A 21621-nucleotide genomic window follows, 5' to 3' on the forward strand; every position below is an offset into this window, starting at 1 on the left:
AGGAATCTGGAATTCCTTACTCCAACTTTTACTTCCACATTCCAACTTCTGAATTTTGCATTGAATAGATAGGAATCTGGAATTCCATATTCCAACTTTTACTTCCACATTCAAATTGACTTTTGGATTGAATAGATAGGAATCTGGAATTCCATATTCCATATTCCATATTCCAACTTCTACTTCCACATTCCAACTTCTGACTTTTGCATAGATAGGAATCTGGAATTCCATATTCCAACTTTGACTTCCAACTTCTGACTTTTGCATTGAATACATAGGAATCTGGAATTCCTTACTCCAACTTTTACTTCCACATTCCAACTTCTGAATTTTGCATTGAATAGATAGGAATCTGGAATTCCATATTCCAACTTTTACTTCCACATTCAAATTGACTTTTGGATTGAATAGATAGGAATCTGGAATTCCATATTCCATATTCCATATTCCATATTCCAACTTCTACTTCCACATTCCAACTTCTGACTTTTGCATAGATAGGAATCTGAAATTCCATATTCCAACTTTGACTTCCAACTTCTGACTTTTGCATTGAATAGATAGGAATCTGGAATTCCTTACTCCAACTTTTACTTCTACATTCCAACTTCTGAATTTTGCATAGATAGGAATCTGGAATTCCATATACCAACTTTAACTTCCACATTCAAATTGACTTTTGGATTGAATAGATAGGAATCTGGAATTCCATATTCCATATTCCATATTCCAACTTCTACTTCCACATTCCAACTTCTGACTTTTGCATAGATAGGAATCTGAAATTCCATATTCCAACTTTGACTTCCAACTTCTGACTTTTGCATTGAATAGATAGGAATCTGGAATTCCTTACTCCAACTTTTACTTCTACATTCCAACTTCTGAATTTTGCATAGATAGGAATCTGGAATTCCATATACCAACTTTAACTTCCACATTCCAACTTCTGAATTTTGCAATGAATAGATATGAATCTGGAATTCCATATTCCAACTTTTACTTCCACATTCCAATTGACTTTTGCATTGAATAGATAGGAATCTGGAATTCCATATTCCAACTTCTATTTCCACATTTCAACTTCTGACTTTTGCATTTAATAGGAATATGGAACTCTATATTCCAACCTTAACTGCCAACTTCTGACTTTTGCATTGAATAGATAGGTATCTTGAATTTAATAATCCAACTTTTTCCCTCAAGATTCCAACTTCGTAAATTCCAAATTGCAAGTTTCGAAAATGACCACTTGAGTTAGGTTTTGAAGAGACATCTCGATGACTCCCTCTTCTTAGTCCGATGACTGAGCAGTTGGAAATAGGGAGCCAAAGGCAATGCACTGACCCACAAACGTCATCGTTAGGGCTAGGGTCGTGGTTAGGGTTAGGGTTGGGGTTAATAGCACATAGGCAAAGGAAATATTCTTGAATAACTTTTTTTCTGAAGGTTGTAGAGACATGGAAAGTCATTTCGTAAACACTAATAAGGGTACGCCCGAACGTCTGGTACCATCCCTTTGGAATGGAAAAATCCCAATCTTTCAAAAACTCTGTGGAGATATTTTGATCTAACTTTTTTGGTGAATGTCGTTGAGACTTGTTTTTATTTGAATTGCTTATATTTTTCCTATCTCATTTACGCTTTGTTTACCCCCTTATCGAAGACAATATACTTTTGCCAATCTGGCATGAATGATCATTTCTGATTTGGAGTAACAGAATATCAAAGTGCCATTGTCAACAGGATGTCCGCGCTGCAGGGAAATCAGCGCACAGGAACAAACCAATCCTGTGATGTTTAAGAGACCTTCTTTAAGAGACCTTTTTGAAGGAGAAGTAATTTAAAACTTCTTGTTTTTCTGCTGTTAGATATCTCCTGCCTATGATCTGGTAAAAAACTAAATCACCCCCTCCCACTTGCCAGATGGTAAACAAAAAATCACAAATGCTGCACCAAACAACAGACAGATGACACGTCTCAGAGAGAAGCATCTACAAATTATTCATGCTCTCTTTTTTAAATCATCATCAGTCATTGTTGAAGTGATTATTAAGCAGCGATGGATGGGAGAGAGGGTTGAAGGCAGGAAACAGAAACGATTGGAACAACGAAGACAAACGGGAAAAAATGACAGAGTTCAGTTGAAGCATGTGGGTTGATAATGAATGTAATCTGCATTTAGATGAAATCAGAAATCAGGCTTTTTTACATCACAAAAACCTGACATTTTAACAGGCTGCGCTAAGCGCATTGTGCTGCCCCCCCCCCCCCACAAAACCCATCTGCTATTAATTCGAAATGTTCCTTTTATGACCATTCCCACCCGATCCATCACTACCTGACATGACCAGTCATTTCTGCCTGGCAAGAGCAGGCTCCAGCAATGTCATTGGTGCAGTCAATGTGGGTGTTGATAGAAAACACTAATAATTAAGGGTCTTGCATTTCAATTAATTTTATTTGTTCGCTTTATTTTTGCACCAAAAACTTCCCATACACACCCCAACACTGCCGTGCGCTTCTCAAGCCGTCCCCTGGGCGTCGCTGTTATCTCCCTCTCTTATTTCGATTCCACGCGGCCGCTTGCCAACTGCCGCGTGGTCACGTGACACATCTGTCAGGGGACAGCATGGCGGACATGCATGTGGAGCCTCAAAACAAATCGCATCGACTGTCCAGCTAACGCGACAGAAACACGGACAAAGCGCGACGAGGCCGGAGCCGGCGGTGGCCGAACCGACAGCAGCATGGAGGAAGACAACAAACTCCAGTTCCCGTCTCTCCCCGCGACCAAGGAGGAGCTCCTGGTGAGTGTGTGTTAGCCGACATGTCCACCGAGGCTAACCCGAGCTAACCTCCAACACTGCACAGCCCCGGTCCGCCTGAGGAAACACACCCGCCACAGCGAGCGGTGTGCGGTTAACTGGGTGCAGCGCGTCCATGTGGACCAGTGCAGCACTGGTGTGTTTCTGTCTTGAATCCACATGTCTGAGGAAACACTGGGTAGCTTAGCCTCTGACACCACTGTTAGCCACGCATGTACACAGAGTTCACTGGGGCTCGGTCCACTCGCTGCTTTGCGGCGTTCAATCTCCAGGTTGTGTCGCATCAACAAATAAAGTGTCCATCTTTAACCCCACTGTGTGTCTCCCCTCTCCCAGGACTGGGCTTATCCAATGAGACGCGAGATGCAGGTATGTAAGAGCAGACTGTTGACAGCAGAATGTCTGGTTGTGGGATGTGAGGATTCCCAGGGCTCAGTCCCCTCACATATGATAGATAACAGCCCCTGGTTATGACCTGTGTCTCAGTTATCACACGGAACCAGTGGGATTCACTTATAGGCTAATGTATGAGGTAATTAGTTTTTACTTTAACCATAATGTCCAGCTCTAATCCAGAGAGTAGGATGTATATACATCTCAGAACCTGATATTTACCAACACGGCTTACATGTTAAAATGTTCTTATACCATAAGTCCCTCCCTGATACCTGGACTTTAATACATTACATATACATACTGTATTAATGTAGTACAGACACTGTATGGAAGTAAAGATTGCTATAATAATTGGATGGTCTAAAACTTAAATTGGCAACACCCCTTGAGACTGAAGTCTTGCACAGCACTGTTTCACTTGTGGGTCTTTCCATCGTGAAACATTACCAAATTGCTGACATTTTAATCCAGCTCTGGCTAATGTATTACTACTGGGAATTACTTCTTCTTCACCAGTCTGAAAACAATACTTTTGGCAGAACAGTACAACTGCTGTTTTGGAGCAGAGAAGAAGAGGTGGTTTCTGGGAAAAGATAATTGCAGATTTATCTTGGTGAAACTTGGTGAGCAATAATATTCCTGTATCTGAACACCTATTTGACATTGAGTAAAAATCATTGATTTTGAAGAGATTAATTTCCGTACAAATGTGTCACAGCTCTGACAGATTCTTGTAATGGCTGCCTAAAGGACCTCTACAATGGAGACTAGGAAACACCTCAGAGCCGGACTAATTTGTATCTGTGTAGGCTGATATTAAGCAGTAGTGATGCAAATAAGCTTTTCTTATAAATTCTTATCAAGCCATTGTTAAAAGAAATTTACTGGGAGCTTTATATTTTTGCAGTTTAAGAATCTAGAAATGAAAGTAAAAAACTAATACAACAAAATATCTTCAATTTAATGTAAATGTGAATCTTTTCTGCATTGATTATTCTGTCAAATACAACTTTTTGAAATTGGTGCATATGGCAAACACAGCTTCCAATAATATGTCTGTTGATGGCTCATATCGGCACATTTTTGGGCTAGGCATAAAGCAATATCAATAATTATTCTAATGACATTTTCATCAATACCAATATGACAAAGTCCAATATACATGGATATATTTCTTATACATAGTAAATGTAAATCTGTATTTAAATAACATTTTTCTAGTTCTGATGACCACTCAAAGTACTTTACAGTACATTCACCCATTCACACACACACATGCATTCAGTGCCTCTATGTACAGTAGTTTCTCTTTGAGAAGGGTCAATATGGGGTTCAGTATCTTGCCCAAGGACACTCCGTCACGTCTGTGCAAGCACAGCTTAGACATAATGTTTGTCTTTGTCAATGTCTGCTCATAAAAAATAGTTTAAACCCACAACCTTTAATCAGGAGCAAGACTCATTCTTTAACTTCACATACTAACTTGACATAATGTGATATTTATCATGAAAAGCATTGATATCGGCTGATGTGTAAACTTCTATCTTCCATCCTCGCGTGCAACAAATGGATCAGTCTAGCTCTAAAGATATCATGTCCATAGAGAGGTTAACTGTCTCACCCTGAGTGAATTCATGTATTAAGGGTTGAGGAATCCTTCTCAATATAGTTATGTCACTGCCTGTGTTAATTTGCTGCCCTGCTCTGTCTTCAATTTACAGGAGATATTACCAGGGCTGTTTTTAGGTCCCTACTCTGCTGCAATGAAAAGCAAGGTAGGTTCTCCAGGAGATAGAGAAACGTTTTCTGCTTGTATACTTTTTGATCCTCTTGTTACTTATCCACTTTTCCTTTGTGCAGCTGCCAATTCTCGAGAGACAGGGCATAACGCATGTTGTGTGTGTCCGCCAAGACATAGAAGCCAATTTTATCAAACCTAATTTCCCTCATACATTTAGGTTAGTATATTTTTCATGTGACTCGATATGTGAGACATGTTGAAAGTGAGTTTATTTGTTCAAGCTTTCCTTGCTAACCCATAAACTAAATGTTGTTTTGTTGCATCTTTGCAGATACCTTGTATTAGATATTGCCGACAATCCAGTGGAAAATATAATCAGATTTTTCCCAACGGTGAGTTAACAAAGTAGCCTTTATATTTCAATCTTCGCTTGCTAAAATGAGATGTCTGGCAATTTCATTTCTCTCCTTCATTTTCTTCCTCACAGACTAAGGAATTTATCGATAGCTGCTTAGCAACAGGAGGTAGGAATGCATGCTGTCTCCTTTTACCTATGCAGAATATCAAGTTGAAAAAAAAAGAGTTGTCATCCATCTCTCTTCTTTCTCTTTTAGGAAAGGTACTGGTTCATGGTAATGCAGGGATATCAAGAAGGTGATATTTGATTTGCTTTCACATTCACACATGATTTTATATTGTAATTTCTCAACATGCACTTAGCCCATTGTGAAGTGAATTTCCATGACGTTAGGCTGCTAAAGGTTTCGAATCTATCCTTGGATATTGTATTTTTAATTCACCTCATTATATTCTCAGATTAGAACAAACTATAGCTTTGAATGTGACACTGTCCTTTATTCCTTGTTTGTTTTAGTGCCGCCTTAGTTATTGCATACCTTATGGAAACTTTTGGGATGAAATACAGGTACGTTTTTTTGTTTTCTTAGTTTTTTTTTTTTTTTTGTCAAATGATTTAAGCCTTTCTGTTTTACATCATTTGAAAACTTGTCCAAACTTGTCATTTGAAAACTTGTCTGCAATTTAGAACTAAAACACATTGTGTTTAGTTTACAGTGATGATACTCAGTGTTTCAGAGACTGTGGGGGTAACTTTGTCATGTTCACATTGAAGGGATGCATTCAGCCACGTCCAGGAGAGGAGGTTCTGCATCAACCCCAATGTGGGCTTTGTGCATCAGCTACAGGTGAGGCTTTAAAAGATGGAGAGTGTGTTTAAAACCAGGCTTAGTCCAGTGACATGTTCCCTTTCAGTATGAATACTAATTCTGAATAATGGTCCTCTAGTGTGGCCCTGTAGAAATGATTTTCCCATTTTCAGTACGTACACACACCATCTCTCAGCAGGAGATATTTAGCAGTTAATATATTCATTTGATTTGTAAGCAACATGAGGATGAGTGGAGTTTTCTTTAGCAGTCGCATGACAAGCATGTGCTTACAACAGTGAAGGCACACTGTGTATCAGTACCAATGAATGTGTGTTGTGTTTCCTTGTGTATTATATTCTACTATTCTATTGTTATATTTGTCCTACCTTAGTTTGATGGAGGAAAATATGAGCAAGAAAATGTTTACACACCATAGAAGGTTTCTAACAAAGTGTGTGGTGCCTTTGTTGTAGAGCTATGTGCACAGCTCTTCTTGCGCTGTCTTTCTCTCTCTCTCTCTCTCTCTTTTGCTATCTCTTTCAAATCTTAATAACCCAGAGATACCGTGCAACTCATTTGACAGCAGGTTTAGTGAAAATCTGTGAATATATTTTTTTCCGTACACACACAATACACTGGCATGAAGGGTAATGTTGACATTGTCTGCTATCAGCCATGAGAGTCTCCAGGTTGAACATTTAATTGAAGGCAAATCTTCCGTCAGCCTGAAAAACCTGTTCAGAGAACATAACATCACATCACTAACAACATGCTCTCTGCTGCTAACTGTTCTTTACTGCAACCAATGCTATCTTCGTACAGCTGTAATAACAAGTGTTCATTTCCTAGGAGTATGAAGCGATCTACTCAGCCAAATTGACCATTAAGATGATGTCACCGATGCAGTTGGGCAGATCCTTCTCTTTACAAGCTGGGATGCCAGGTTTGTTCACAGTGCACTCAGTCCTTCATGATCTGTCTCCTCATGACTGTCTGTTCCTGGATTAGTAGAAGAAACTCTCGAAGCTTTGGCTGAGTGGGAATAAAACACATTGAGGGTCCTGATGTTCCACAGCCAGACTCAAAACGAGCTGGCTTTATGTTGTGATAATGTTCTGGAGGTGGGTTATACACTTGAACAAAGTAGCTATTAACAGTGATATTTGATCTTTGAATCAGGCTCATCAGCAAATTCATACTTACTTCTGGACCTTTAATATCATGAATGCTTCTATTTAGGTTGCACAGACTTATATTCCAGTTGCAGCTCCCATGAATCGAATCACAATTTCCCTGATCTGTCATTATGCTAATGTTTCACCTAGCTAAGACTGTGAAGTATTCAGGGTTCGACACATGTTTAGATCCAGAAGGGCTTACACTTATTTAGTCTGACTCACCAGATGTCTGATGACTTTCCTCTACCAATGTGATTTCATAGCAACAGCATTAAGTTAAGAACTAACCTAGAAGGACAGAAAAGAGAAAAAAAGAAGTCAGCACAAATCACAAGATATTTCCTCAACCAGGTGATTTTCCCCTGCTGATCTATGCTGCTGACACAGCGCTGTGGAGGCAGTAGGTCTGGCCAGTGATTGCAAACTTGTTTTTGACCTCAACACACTGCGTAACAATGTGTTTATGTGCTATAGGTTAACTTCTTCTTTTTGTCCACTTTTCTTCAACAGGAAGCCGTAAGCGCAGCCTGGAGGAAGACGAGGACTTTGGAGCAATGCAGGTCACAGCCGCACAGAACGGATGAGCTTTGCTTACATTTAGCCGTGTGGCGCAGTGCACTCGTTTTCTTTTTTTTCTTTTTTGTTTTTTTACATTTTTAATGGGATTAAAAATGTAAATATTTGAACTTTTTCTAATGGGAAGGGAGGAGGGCGGGAGGGGGGGAACCACTCATGTCTGAGACGTAGAGTGCTGATGGGGATGGGCAAATTTGATAACCCTTTTTTTTTTTTTTTTCTTGAACTGTATGCACTGATGGGAGATTTTTTGCAGTTTTATAGTATTTAAAGCATTTTGCATTTGCAGCGGGACAGTATTGCAATAATGCACTTTCGATACTTGAATTTGTGTAGACGACCAGAAGGGGGCAGTCGGCAAAAGGGAAAGTAGCCCGGATGTCGCCCAGTGGAGGACACGAGAAGAGGAAAAGCTAATGCCTTTATTTTGGGAGTGATAGGATTGTGGACTAATATCAGGCTTAATGTGAGATAGTAAAGAATTGAAAAATAACTCACTGCTTAATAAAAAGTCTGACCGAGTTCAACAGTGTTTTATTGTTATCATAATGCTGTGCTTTTATTTATTAATTCCCTAAAGACACATTTTATATTGAAAAATAAGTTGTTAGTCTACATGCTGTTATACTATTTATTTTAACAAACTAAGAGCTTTGGGGCAGAATGGGTTTTAACTATACGGCTGAAGTTTGTTTAATAAAAAAAAAATTGCAATGCACCACTTAAATCCATCAATCGTCTTCCACTTATCCGGGCTTGGGTCGTGGAGGTAGTCGGCCAAGGAGGCTTTCCAATGTTCCTCTCCTTAGTTACACTTTCCAGCTCTTCCAGGGAGATTCCTGGCCCGATGGGATATGTAATCCCTCCAATGAGGTTTGGTTTAACCTGGGGTCTTCAGATTTGTTTTACAAATAAAACTTCAGGTGAACAATACTGTAGATCAGAATATTTTATTTTGGATATTACACATTTGGAAATAAATTACATAAAATATGTTCCCCTGTTCTCCAGAATAACAGCATAGTTATAAATCTTAACTACAAAAAGCTTAAATAAAGATTGCTTACAAAAATCCTTGTTACCCATTTCTCATCGCTGCTGATTGGGAAACTACACCAGATACAAAATTGTAAAAACCTATTAATTCCTCTCTACTGCCTCACAAAATTGCTCAGTTGATGCTTTATGTATTTTAATCTTCATAATTATCCAGCAACACAACTGTCAGAAAGAAAAGTCTTCTGTGCAGAGGGGACTGAAGAAGAAAACTCAAGTAAAACCTGTTCTCTCAGGAAAAAATGTTGCTGTTCTTTGGTGACTCGCCCTTTATGATCAATACAACAGAGATTGTTTGCTGAATCCTGATCCTTCAAGAATGTTTGGATTTGTAGTGTTGATGAGAAACTGCTGTAAACTCTGACTTCTTTTGTTCATTTGAGCGCTTCTGCTACTAGTTTCATGGTAGTCACAGATATTTGAAAGTTCCCTGCCATTTACTCAGCAGCGTAACTCGAGAGGACATCACATTTACAGTAACTGGAAGAGGATGTCAGGTTACCGTGGTTACCAAAGGGAAGCTGGATGATGTTGGACTGAGCAGAGAGGGCTTTAACATACATTCATGTATCTGCCAGTGCTTAAGACATTGTCAAGTTCTGATGTCGGGTTGTGTACAGGGCTTGAAGCAATAGATGGGACCGCCTCCCCCACAGTGCACTGCTCTGTTTTTTTCTTTTTAGAGCTGACAATGAATATTTGCGTTTTGCTCATTAACAGCCTGTTTTCCCTTCAAAATCTACATCTAATGGTTTCATACAGCTGCCGGGAGAGTTCACTGTGTCACACACCCACCCCTGACGCAAATTCCTCCTTCAGATCTACATTGATCTCATCCAGGGCCTCTCTGCATGTCTGCTTGCAGGGCTCCTCTGTGGGGTCACTTCTGGCGCATGCTCTGCTCTCAGGTCAGCTCCACTGCTAGGACACGAAGTGCACACAAAGAGGAGTCCTGCAGACAAGACCCCTTTCTCTGGAATCCTGCTTGGCGTAAATTAATCGCAAAAACATAGAACTTAAATCCCTGCAATTATAAAGATATGGTCCATTTCACCCAAACAGTTCTCAAAGCTGCTGCTGTCCTCAGTCGGAGAATCGACACTGCATGTAGGTCTCCTCTGAGGCACCATAGCCAAACTTTTGGTAAAAAGCCACATTTTTGGGTGCACATTCCAATGTGATTTTGTAGCAGTTCAGTATTTTGCTGAGAAGTGTGAGAGTTGAAACTAACCTACAAGGAAGAGAAAAAAGAAAACTGATGAGTTAATAAAAAAAGGTCAGCACAAATCACAAGATATATCCTAAACTACCTTCATATGAATACCATCATTGAACTAGACGGTTTTAAACATTAAAAGGAGAGTGAAGAAGATGTCTGTGTACAGGTCTACTCACAGTTTGCCCAGCTGCTTCCCTCTGCAACCGTCACTCACGACGACCTCCTCCACCCGGCCTCTCTGCAAACAACACACCAAAACAAATGGTTTTCATTATAAATATATAATTTCAACCAATTTTAAGATTAATAAATACGAATCAACGGGGAAAAAAAATAAAAATTTTACTTTTTGAAAGATATTATTAAGATATACACATTGTTGGGGGGGGTGTAATTTACCTTAGCACAGGAGTGGATGAATTTGTGTTCTGTGATCAATGTGGCCGTAGCAACAATCTGTCCCAGATTTGTGTCCTCCACCACAATCACAAAGTAGTCCCCCGTAATCTTCATGTGCTCAAACTTTTCTGAAATCAAAAAGACAACAATATGTTTTTTATAGATTTAATATTTTATTTAAAGTCTGTAAACCAGCTGCAGTTAAATCAGTCTGATGCCAAGAAAGAGAGTTGACTTAAAAAAATGTGGGTGCACTTTGGGAGTTAAAATATTTGAGTTGTTTGTTGATTGTAAACGTTCTGAACAAAGTAAATAGAAGGGCAGTATCTCACTCTATTCATACATCAAATAAGCATTATGTTAAGCAAACTCACTTGTGAATTGCTCGGGCGTGACATCGCCTGTCTGCGTGAGTTGAGATAGAACTTTGAAGAATCCTGAAGCACAAACACACAACATTTGATGAACTTTACTTTAAACTTTTTTTAAAGTAATATTTTATTGTGTTACATTACTAAGATCATACATCTAAAACACTTATCTAAATTGATTACTAAACTGATAAGCAAAAAAAAGAGAAAAAGGCAATACAGAGGTGGGTTGGGAGTATGGGTTGTGCAAAAATAATGTGGACTGTTATTTTGGGTTGACATTGAGTTAGGGAGGATGAGTAAGGTGGTGTAGAGAGGAATCAGCTCTGAAAACTTCAGGAAAAGAGAGCAGGTGTTGTGGGATCAGATTGTCCTTAAGGGTTGCTCTAGGGCTTGTACGATTATATATTAAATAACCTTCAAATAAAAGCTAATAAATAAAAAAAAAAAATGCAAAGTGGTCCTGAAATCTGTCCCCAGACTCACCTCTATTGAAGTCGGCCATACAGAGCGGCCTCAGCACCAGGCCTTCTCCGGGGCTGGACGGAGAGATGGGTGGAGAGAAGGACACCGTGTTGCAGCTCCAGTCGAGCTCCTTAAGCAGAGAGGGCTCGAAGAGCGGAGTCTCGTCCAGCAGCATTCCAAGATCTTTGCTAAAAACACACACACACAGGCAGGCAGGTAAGGGGAGGTACGTTCACACGCCTTTGAAACAATGAAAGTATGTCCCACTGAACAGAGTCTCATCTAAGATCAGCAGTATTGTAACTGTGTGTTTGCTTGAACTCACACAGGACTTTGACCAGACCAACACAAACTGACGTGCCTCGCTTTATTAGCTCTAATAGCCTGCTGGCATTTAAACAGGCACACGCCCTGGCCTGATCATCTCCATGATGTGGACCAGGATGTGTAATGTGAGAGGGCTGAAACCAACAGAGGTCCATTCATAGTGACAAGTTATCACTGCTGACGAGTTAGATGAAGCCAGCAGATGTTTAAACAGTGGTTTCCATGGCAGCCAACACACAACACTGCTGTCACCAACAACAAACAACGTGAAGTGATAGAACATCACATTTATAATAAGTTTATTAAGTGTTATTGGGACACCGTGTTTCTCTACGGTAGCCCGATTGGCCAAATAACTCATGAGGACTTTTCCACTCACGTTGTACTGACCGGTGTTTCAGTCAGCTCACGTCACATCGGCAGAGGATAGCTCGTTTACCGGAGCGACATCTGACCGAGTATCCGCACTTATAACACACACGTACCGTATAAACCCGTGTCACTCTTACTCGCGTGTCCTGTCAAGCGGCCAAACAAACAACACAACCCAGCGGCTTTAATCTCATATGCACCAACAAGACTGCAGTAAAGTGAGCCGTCATCTGGGAAGCCAGCCGCCACCAGATTTTTGTTGCGCGTCTACTCGTGCCTCATACGGTAAAGCGGTAGAGATAGTGTGAGCGCCTAAAAAGAACGTAAACACAACTATATTTTAGTTATAGTCTCTCATTTGATTATTTTATTCATATCTTCATGGTGTATCTGTTCATGTAAATTATGTACTTTTAATTCAAATTGAAGGGCAAGTCTGTAGGAAAGGATTAATGTATTCATAATGTAACCATATTTGGAAGCTTATTAAAAAAATTCCTTGAGAGGTTATAAGCTATTTCAAGTGGATTCCTGTTCATGCTGTCTCTGACTATGCTGACACATATTTTTGTGTACTTTTACTGCAGAATTACTGAGAAAATTAAAGGGCAAATTTGTGAAAGTGGCCCAATGGATTCATAATGTTGCCATATTTGGAAGCTTATTAAAAATATTCCTTGAGAGGTTATAAGCTACTTTAAGTGGATTCCTGTTCATGGTGTCTCTGACTATGCTGACATATATTTTTGTGTACTTTTACTGCAGAATTACTGAGAAAATTAAAGGGCAAATCTGTGAAAGTGGCCCAATGGATTCATAACGTTGCCATATTTGGAAGCTTATTAAACAAATTCCTCGAGAGGTTATAAGCTATTTCAAGTGGATTCCTGTTCATGGTGTCTCTGACTATGCTGACATATAGTTTTGTGTACTTTTACTGCAGAATTACTGAGAAAATTAAAGGGCAAATCTGTGAAAGTGGCCCAATGGATTCATAATGTTGCCATATTTGGAAGCTTATTAAAAATATTCCTTGAGAGGTTATAAGCTACTTTAAGGGGATTCCTGTTCGTGGTGTCTCTGACTATGCTGACATATATTTTTGTGTACTTTTACTGCAGAATTTCTGAGAAAATTAAAGGGCAAATCTGTGAAAGTGGCCCAATGGATTCATAACGTTGCCATATTTGGAAGCTTATTAAACAAATTCATCGAGAGGTTATAAGCTATTTCAAGTCGATTCCTGTTCATGGTGTCTCTGACTATGCTGACATATATTTTTGTGTACTTTTACTGCAGAATTACTGAGAAAATCAAAGGGCAAATCTGTGAAAGTGGCCCAATGCATTCCTAATGTGACCATATTTGGAAGCTTATTAAAAATATTCATTGAGAGGTTATAAGCTATTTCAAGTGGATTCCTGTTCATGCTGTCTCTGACTATGCTGACATATAGTTTTGTGTACTTTTACTGCAGAATTACTGAGAAAATTAAAGGGCAAATCTGTGAAAGTGGCCCAATGGATTCATAATGTTGCCATATTTGGAAGCTTATTAAAAATATTCCTTGAGAGGTTATAAGCTACTTTAAGTGGATTCCTGTTCATGGTGTCTCTGACTATGCTGACATATATTTTTGTGTACTTTTACTGCAGAATTTCTGAGAAAATTAAAGGGCAAATCTGTGAAAGTGGCCCAATGGATTCATAATGTTGCCATATTTGGAAGCTTATTAAAAATATTCCTTGAGAGGTTATAAGCTACTTTAAGGGGATTCCTGTTCGTGGTGTCTCTGACTATGCTGACATATATTTTTGTGTACTTTTACTGCAGAATTTCTGAGAAAATTAAAGGGCAAATCTGTGAAAGTGGCCCAATGGATTCATAACGTTGCCATATTTGGAAGCTTATTAAACAAATTCCTCGAGAGGTTATAAGCTATTTCAAGTGGATTCCTGTTCATGGTGTCTCTGACTATGCTGACATATATTTTTGTGTACTTTTACTGCAGAATTACTGAGAAAATTAAAGGGCAAATCTGTGAAAGTGGCCAAATGGATTCATAATGTTGCCATATTTGGAAGCTTATTAAAAATATTCCTTGAGAGGTTATAAGCTACTTTAAGTGGATTCCTGTTCATGCTGTCTCTGACTATGCTGATACAAATTTTTGGGTACTTTTACTGTAGAATAACTGAGAAAATTAAAGGGCAAATCTGGGAAGTGGCCCAATGCATTCATAATGTTACCTTATTTGGAAGCTTATAAAAAATATTTCTGAGAGGTTATAAGTGACATTGAGTGGATTCCTGTTCATGCTGTCTCTGACTAGTGGCCCAATGCATTCATATTTGGATGAATTTTTAAGATATTCCTTAACAGGTTATGAGTATTTCCAGTGGATTCCTGTTCATAGAGCCTCTGACTATGCAATGTCCACATTAAAATTTAGAAGAAACCTCCTGTTTTCAGACTCATTCCACTTCAACATGATAGTAGACCATCTCTGAGTGTCAGTAACATTATATCAGTAAAGACTGAACTAAATTTTCAAAATGACTCCCCTTTAAACTGAAGAGGGATTTAGTTTTATTTTTTAAACAATTAGTTACTGAATATCATTTTGGTGTCTTACCTTCCCCCATGTTGTTAGATGTACTCTCAAAAAAGCATTTCCAAATATACGTACAAGGATATGAGCTGGAGTGTGTCAACTTTACATATGTCAACTTTGATCAAATCAAATCAAATCAAAGTTTATTGTCACATGCACCTATGACAGCGGCATCGGAGCAGTGCAATTATTGTGACATGGCAGGCAAACATCTACGCAGTAGGCGACTTTACAAAATAGAAAAATTACATACTAAGTAACATTACATATAACATCTAAGATAACATACAAGATCACAGTCACTTAGTACTAGAGAATTAATAAATCAAACAAAAATAGAGAGTAACCACAAAAGGTTTTAATGTTGCAGGAAATAAGATTTGTTTAACAGAATGAATAATAATATAGACTGTTCATACACTTTCTTGGCAATAAAAATTTCACATGGAACTAAAATAAGATATGCAGCATATTTCATAGAATACAAGTAGAACATCAATACATTAGAAAACATACTAAATTATGATGGCTTAATTGTGTTGTTGAAAAATGTTTTAATACTGATGTATTCAATGGCTTTCCCTACATTAGTAATATTTATACAAATATACAATGAATACAAAAGTGCGACATCCTCTGTCCATAACCCTCAACAAGAGAAAGGAAAAAATACACATAAAAACCCTAATAACAGGGGGTAAAAAATGTAGAAAACTCAGAGAACGCCAAATGTAAGCGGTAACTGCAGGTGGAAGTTTGGCGCCAGATCCTCTAGTCTCACATTGACCGTGACTCCTCTATCTTGCCGGAGTTTCCTCTTCCCTCCTGACCCGTTAAAGCTGCCATGGATAAAAGAGTGAAAGGACCCTTCAGGAGCAGTTTTCAGGATGCTTACTCCAGCCATTTTTGACTCTTTCACTGATCACTGTGTAACAGAGTTAAGAATGCACTGTATTTATTTTATTTATAATTTGTATTTGTGAATTTTATTAAGTTATTACTTTATTTAGATAGTGCTACTTGTGGTGCTGATGTTGCTGTGTACCACCTTTGTGCTCCCTGAAAGTTTGTTACTTCCTGTTGGACCTCAGTTTAGTTTTTCATCACTGAGGACTTTTGTATGGAGAAAAAGGAGGTTTTAACAGTAAACCTATGTTGGTGTCTGCAGGTGTCTGCGGTTTCTGTAGGTGAATAAAGACCCAAAAACCAAATCCTGAGTCACATTTCTACATCCGTTACAGCTGCAGCCCCCCACTCACTGTCCCCTTGTGCTCACACCACGTGGAATATAAGGGAACATAATATTACCGGTACAGTGTGTGTACACCACGTTCCACATTATTATGCAAATTGGATTTAAGGGTCTTAAACATTCATTTTTTAGTTTTTGAATTAAACTGATGGATGGTATTGTGTCTCAGGGCTATTTAGATGATTGAAATCAATCTCAGACACCTGTGATAATTAGTTTGCCAGTTGAGCCCAATCAAAGGAAAACGACTTAAGAAGGATGTTCCACATTATTAAGCAAGCTACATGTTTCAGGCAAAATGGGGAAGAAAAAGGATCTCTCTGCTGCTGAAAAGCAGCAAATAGTGCAATACCTTGGTCAAGGTATCACAACATTGGATATTTCCAAAAGAATTGCGCGTGATCATCAGACGATGAAGAAATTTGTCACTGATTCACAGCACAAGCGGGTTCGTTCAGACAAAGGCAAAATAAGGAAGATTTCTGCCAAACAAATGCGTAGGGTTAAGAGAGCAGCCACTAAAATGCCATTGAATAGCAGCAAACAGGTGGTTGAAGCCGCTGGTGCCTCTGGAGTCTCGCGAACTTCAAGATGTAGGATGCTCAAGAGGTTTGCAAGTGTCCTTAAACCTGTTATTCGGCCAACCCTAATCCAAGCTCACAAGCAAAAAAGGTTGCAGTGGGCTCAGGACTACATGAAGACTAACTTCCAAACTGTTTTGTTTACGGATGAGTGCTTTGCAACCCTTGAGGGTCCTGATGGATGGAGTAGAGGATGGTTGATGAATGGCCACCATGTCCCAACAAGGCTGAGACGTCAACAAGGAGGTGGCAGAGTCATGTTTTGGGCCAGAATCATGGGGAGGGAGAGCTGGTAGGCCCCTTCAGGGTCCCTGACGGTGTGAAAATGACCTCAGCTAAGTAAGTAGAGTTTCTGACTGACCACTTTCTTCCGTGGTACAAAAAGAAGAACCGTGCCTTCCGAAGCAAAATCATATTCATGCATTACATGCATCATGCAGCAACTGCCAAAAGATTACCAAGAAAAGCCGGCCACTTTCCGCGCATACTGCAAAAACAAGATCACTGAAAAGAAGATCCGGCCAGATCACATCACCAACATGGACAAGGTTCCGCTCACCTTTGATATCCCCGTGAACCGCACCGTGGAGAAAACAGGGACCAGAACGGTGTCTATACGCACCACAGGGAACGAGAAGTCATCCTTCACTGAATGAACAGGAGGAGGATGGACGAGGGGGGCTAACGACAAAACTGTATCTGAATGTATCAGATGAGGATGATGACGGTTACTTCTCAATGTTTCATAAAAGAGCAAACATCTCCCGTCAGTCAGGACAAATTCAGCTGCCTAGAGCTACTTCCAGCCCCCAGCATATGCCAGATGAAGTTAGAGAGCCATGGGATGCGTGCCATCCTGAAAGCCCTTCCGAACAAGCTGCGATATTTAGCCGGGACATTTCCTTTACAGTCAGTGATTTGTGTCCGACTGTTAGCGGGCCACAACTGGAGTCTGCAAACTCTGATTCATTAGAAGGTGACTCTGAAGAGGAGTGGACTATTGTTTGCCCCATGTTTGAATCATCGATGTGCAAAAGTGTCACAGTGAAGTAGAGTGCAGGTAGTGAGCAGAGCAGAAAGGTGACGAAGGACCCCCAACAGAGACTGACTGGACAGATATTGTAACTGATATTTAAATATGAAGAGAATGACTAAATGAAATAATGTGACACCCAGCGGGTCAAAATGCTGACCAATCTCAGCCAATGGCTATCCATAGGCTCTCCGCCATGGCGAAGTGAAGTTAGAAAAATCAGAGCGAAGAACTCTCCCTGGAGCCCGGAGAGGAGGTTCCACTGGCAAAGAAGGCGGTACTATCTGTCCCAGTCCATCAAAACGGAGAATCATACATTTAAAACTAAATCCCTCTTCAGTTTAAAGAGGAGTCATTTTGAAAATTTAGTTCAGTCTTTACTGATATAATGTTACTGACACTCAGAGATGGTCTACTATCATGTTGAAGTGGAATGAGTCTGAAAACAGGAGGTTTCTTCTAAATTTTAATGTGGACATTGCATAGTCAGAGGCTCTATGAACAGGAATCCACTGGAAATACTCATAACCTGTTAAGGAATATCTTAAAAATTCATCCAAATATGAATGCATTGGGCCACTAGTCAGAGACAGCATGAACAGGAATCCACTCAATGTCACTTATAACCTCTCAGAAATATTTTTTATAAGCTTCCAAATAAGGTAACATTATGAATGCATTGGGCCACTTCCCAGATTTGCCCTTTAATTTTCTCAGTTATTCTACAGTAAAAGTACCCAAAAATTTGTATCAGCATAGTCAGAGACAGCATGAACAGGAATCCACTTAAAGTAGCTTATAACCTCTCAAGGAATATTTTTAATAAGCTTCCAAATATGGCAACATTATGAATCCATTTGGCCACTTTCACAGATTTGCCCTTTAATTTTCTCAGTAATTCTGCAGTAAAAGTACACAAAAATATATGTCAGCATAGTCAGAGACACCATGAACAGGAATCCACTTGAAATAGCTTATAACCTCTCGAGGAATTTGTTTAATAAGCTTCCAAATATGGCAACGTTATGAATCCATTGGGCCACTTTCACAGATTTGCCCTTTAATTTTCTCAGAAATTCTGCAGTAAAAGTACACAAAAATATATGTCAGCATAGTCAGAGACACCACGAACAGGAATCCCCTTAAAGTAGCTTATAACCTCTCAAGGAATATTTTTAATAAGCTTCCAAATATGGCAACATTATGAATCCATTGGGCCACTTTCACAGATTTGCCCTTTAATTTTCTCAGTAATTCTGCAGTAAAAGTACACAAAAATATATGTCTGCATAGTCAGAGACACCATGAACAGGAATCCACTTAAAGTAGCTTATAACCTCTCAAGGAATATTTTTAATTAGCATCCAAATATGGCAACATTATGAATCCATTGGGCCACTTTCACAGATTTGCCCTTTAATTTTCTCAGTAATTCTGCAGTAAAAGTACACAAAAATATATGTCAGCATAGTCAGAGACAAAATGAACAGGAATCCACTTGAAATAGCTTATAACCTTTCGAGGAATTTGTTTAATAAGCTTCCAAATATGGCAACATTATGAATCCATTGGGCCACTTTCACAGAACTGCCCTTTAATTTTCTCAGTAATTCTGCAGTAAAAGTACACAAAAATATATGTCAGCATAGTCAGAGACACCATGAACAGGAATCCACTTAAAGTAGCTTATAACCTCTCAAGGAATATTTTTAATAAGCTTCCAAATATGGCAACATTATGAATCCATTGGGCCACTTTCACAAATTTGCCCTTTAATTTTCTCAGTAATTCTGCAGTAAAAGTACACAAAACTATATGTCAGCATAGTCAGAGACACCATGAACAGGAATCGACTTGAAATAGCTTATAACCTCTCGATGAATTTGTTTAATAAGCTTCCAAATATGGCAACGTTATGAATCCATTGGGCCACTTTCACAGATTTGCCCTTTAATTTTCTCAGAAATTCTGCAGTAAAAGTACACAAAAATATATGTCAGCATAGTCAGAGACACCACGAACAGGAATCCCCTTAAAGTAGCTTATAACCTCTCAAGGAATATTTTTAATAAGCTTCCAAATATGGCAACATTATGAATCCATTGGGCCACTTTCACAGATTTGCCCTTTAATTTTCTCAGTAATTCTGCAGTAAAAGTACACAAAAATATATGTCTGCATAGTCAGAGACACCATGAACAGGAATCCACTTAAAGTAGCTTATAACCTCTCAAGGAATATTTTTAATTAGCATCCAAATATGGCAACATTATGAATCCATTGGGCCACTTTCACAGATTTGCCCTTTAATTTTCTCAGTAATTCTGCAGTAAAAGTACACAAAAATATATGTCAGCATAGTCAGAGACAAAATGAACAGGAATCCACTTGAAATAGCTTATAACCTCTCGAGGAATTTGTTTAATAAGCTTCCAAATATGGTTACATTATGAATCCATTGGGCCACTTTCACAGATTTGCCCTTTAATTTTCTCAGAAATTCTGCAGTAAAAGTACACAAAAATATATGTCAGCATAGTCAGAGACACCATGAACAGGAATCCACTTAAAGTAGCTTATAACCTCTCAAGGAATATTTTTAATAAGCTTCCAAATATGGCAACATTATGAATCCATTGGGCCACTTTCACAGATTTGCCCTTTAATTTTCTCAGTAATTCTGCAGTAAAAGTACACAAAACTATATGTCAGCATAGTCAGAGACAGCATGAACAGGAATCCACTTGAAATAGCTTATAACCTCTCAATGAATATTTTTAATAAGCTTCCAAATATGGTCACATTAGGAATGCATTGGGCCACTTTCACAGATTTGCCCTTTGATTTTCTCAGTAATTCTGCAGTAAAAGTACACAAAAATATATGTCAGCATAGTCAGAGACACCATGAACAGGAATCGACTTGAAATAGCTTATAACCTCTCGATGAATTTGTTTAATAAGCTTCCAAATATGGCAACGTTATGAATCCATTGGGCCACTTTCACAGATTTGCCCTTTAATTTTCTCAGTAATTCTGCAGTAAAAGTACACAAAACTATATGTCAGCATAGTCAGAGACAGCATGAACAGGAATCCACTTGAAATAGCTTATAACCTCTCGATGAATTTGTTTAATAAGCTTCCAAATATGGCAACATTATGAATCCATTGGGCCACTTTCACAGATTTGCCCTTTAATTTTCTCAGTAATTCTGCTGTAAAAGTACACAAAAATATATGTCTGCATAGTCAGAGACACCATGAACAGGAATCCACTTAAAGTAGCTTATAACCTCTCAAGGAATATTTTTAATTAGCATCCAAATATGGCAACATTATGAATCCATTGGGCCACTTTCACAGATTTGCCTTTTAATTTTCTCAGTAATTCTGCAGTAAAAGTACACAAAAATATATATCAGCATAGTCAGAGACACCATGAACAGGAATCCACTTAAAGTAGCTTATAACCTCTCAAGGAATATTTTTAATCAGCATCCAAATATAGTTACATTATGTTCACATTGTTGATTTTTTATAGACTTGCCCTTTAATTTGCAGTAAAAATACATGATAAGTTACATGAGCAGATACGCCATGAAGGTTTGAAAAATAAAAAAAATAAAAATAAAGTTGTATTTGTAGTAATTTTAGGCCGTTTCAGCCAACCAAGCTATTTTACCGTAAAGCCACAAGTAGACGCGCACAAAAAAATCCGGTGGCGGCTGGCTTCTCAGATGACGGCTCACTTTACTGCAGTCCAACAAGCGCTCCTCCCGTGGGGGTTAGCCCATGCTAAGCAGCTAGCCAGAGATCTAGTTTGAGATCTTACCGGTGACAGGAGCACGGGGAGAAGAGAGGCACGGTGCAGCGGAGCTCCCACAGACCGAGGGGACGCACGACGACGGCCCGGTGAGATGCTGGTACGGAGGGAGGCTGGGCTACATGGTCGGCGGAGCAGCGTGGGTGTTGCCTGCTGCTGCCGCTGCTTCCGCATGACGTGGTGACGAGGAGCGGTCTCATGCCTGACGTGGCAAAA

The 21621-nt window shown here is 39.1% G+C and overlaps 2 protein-coding genes across 3 annotated transcripts; one reads left to right on the forward strand and one right to left on the reverse strand.

Moving 5' to 3' along the window:
• The first annotated feature begins 2580 nt into the window (after positions 1 to 2580).
• On the forward strand, positions 2581 to 8413 carry styx (serine/threonine/tyrosine interacting protein). Of its 2 annotated transcripts, XM_062387848.1 has the most exons (12): positions 2581 to 2813; positions 3168 to 3200; positions 4949 to 5002; positions 5088 to 5185; positions 5300 to 5360; positions 5456 to 5492; positions 5583 to 5622; positions 5843 to 5893; positions 6101 to 6173; positions 6987 to 7080; positions 7826 to 7875; positions 8228 to 8413. In XM_062387848.1, the coding sequence occupies exons 1-12, from the start codon at positions 2649 to 2651 to the stop codon at positions 8306 to 8308; spliced, it is 837 nt and encodes a 278-aa protein (XP_062243832.1). In that variant the 5' UTR covers positions 2581 to 2648; the 3' UTR covers positions 8309 to 8413. The 2 variants fall into 2 exon arrangements, with proteins under 2 accessions (XP_062243832.1, XP_062243839.1); XM_062387855.1 differs by having other exon boundaries at positions 2584 to 2813; positions 7826 to 8413.
• Positions 8414 to 8825: 412 nt separating this feature from the next.
• gnpnat1 (glucosamine-phosphate N-acetyltransferase 1) lies at positions 8826 to 21588 on the reverse strand. Its single transcript, XM_062387866.1, has 6 exons — positions 21415 to 21588; positions 11423 to 11589; positions 10940 to 11002; positions 10566 to 10693; positions 10343 to 10404; positions 8826 to 10178 (listed from the first exon to the last, which is right to left on the reverse strand). The coding sequence occupies exons 2-6, from the start codon at positions 11574 to 11576 to the stop codon at positions 10031 to 10033; spliced, it is 555 nt and encodes a 184-aa protein (XP_062243850.1). The 5' UTR covers positions 11577 to 11589; positions 21415 to 21588; the 3' UTR covers positions 8826 to 10030.
• Between the last annotated feature and the right edge of the window lie 33 nt (positions 21589 to 21621).

Source organism: Platichthys flesus, chromosome 1, assembly GCF_949316205.1.
Source record: "Platichthys flesus chromosome 1, fPlaFle2.1, whole genome shotgun sequence".
In the NCBI taxonomy this organism is placed as follows: Eukaryota; Metazoa; Chordata; class Actinopteri; order Pleuronectiformes; family Pleuronectidae; genus Platichthys; species Platichthys flesus.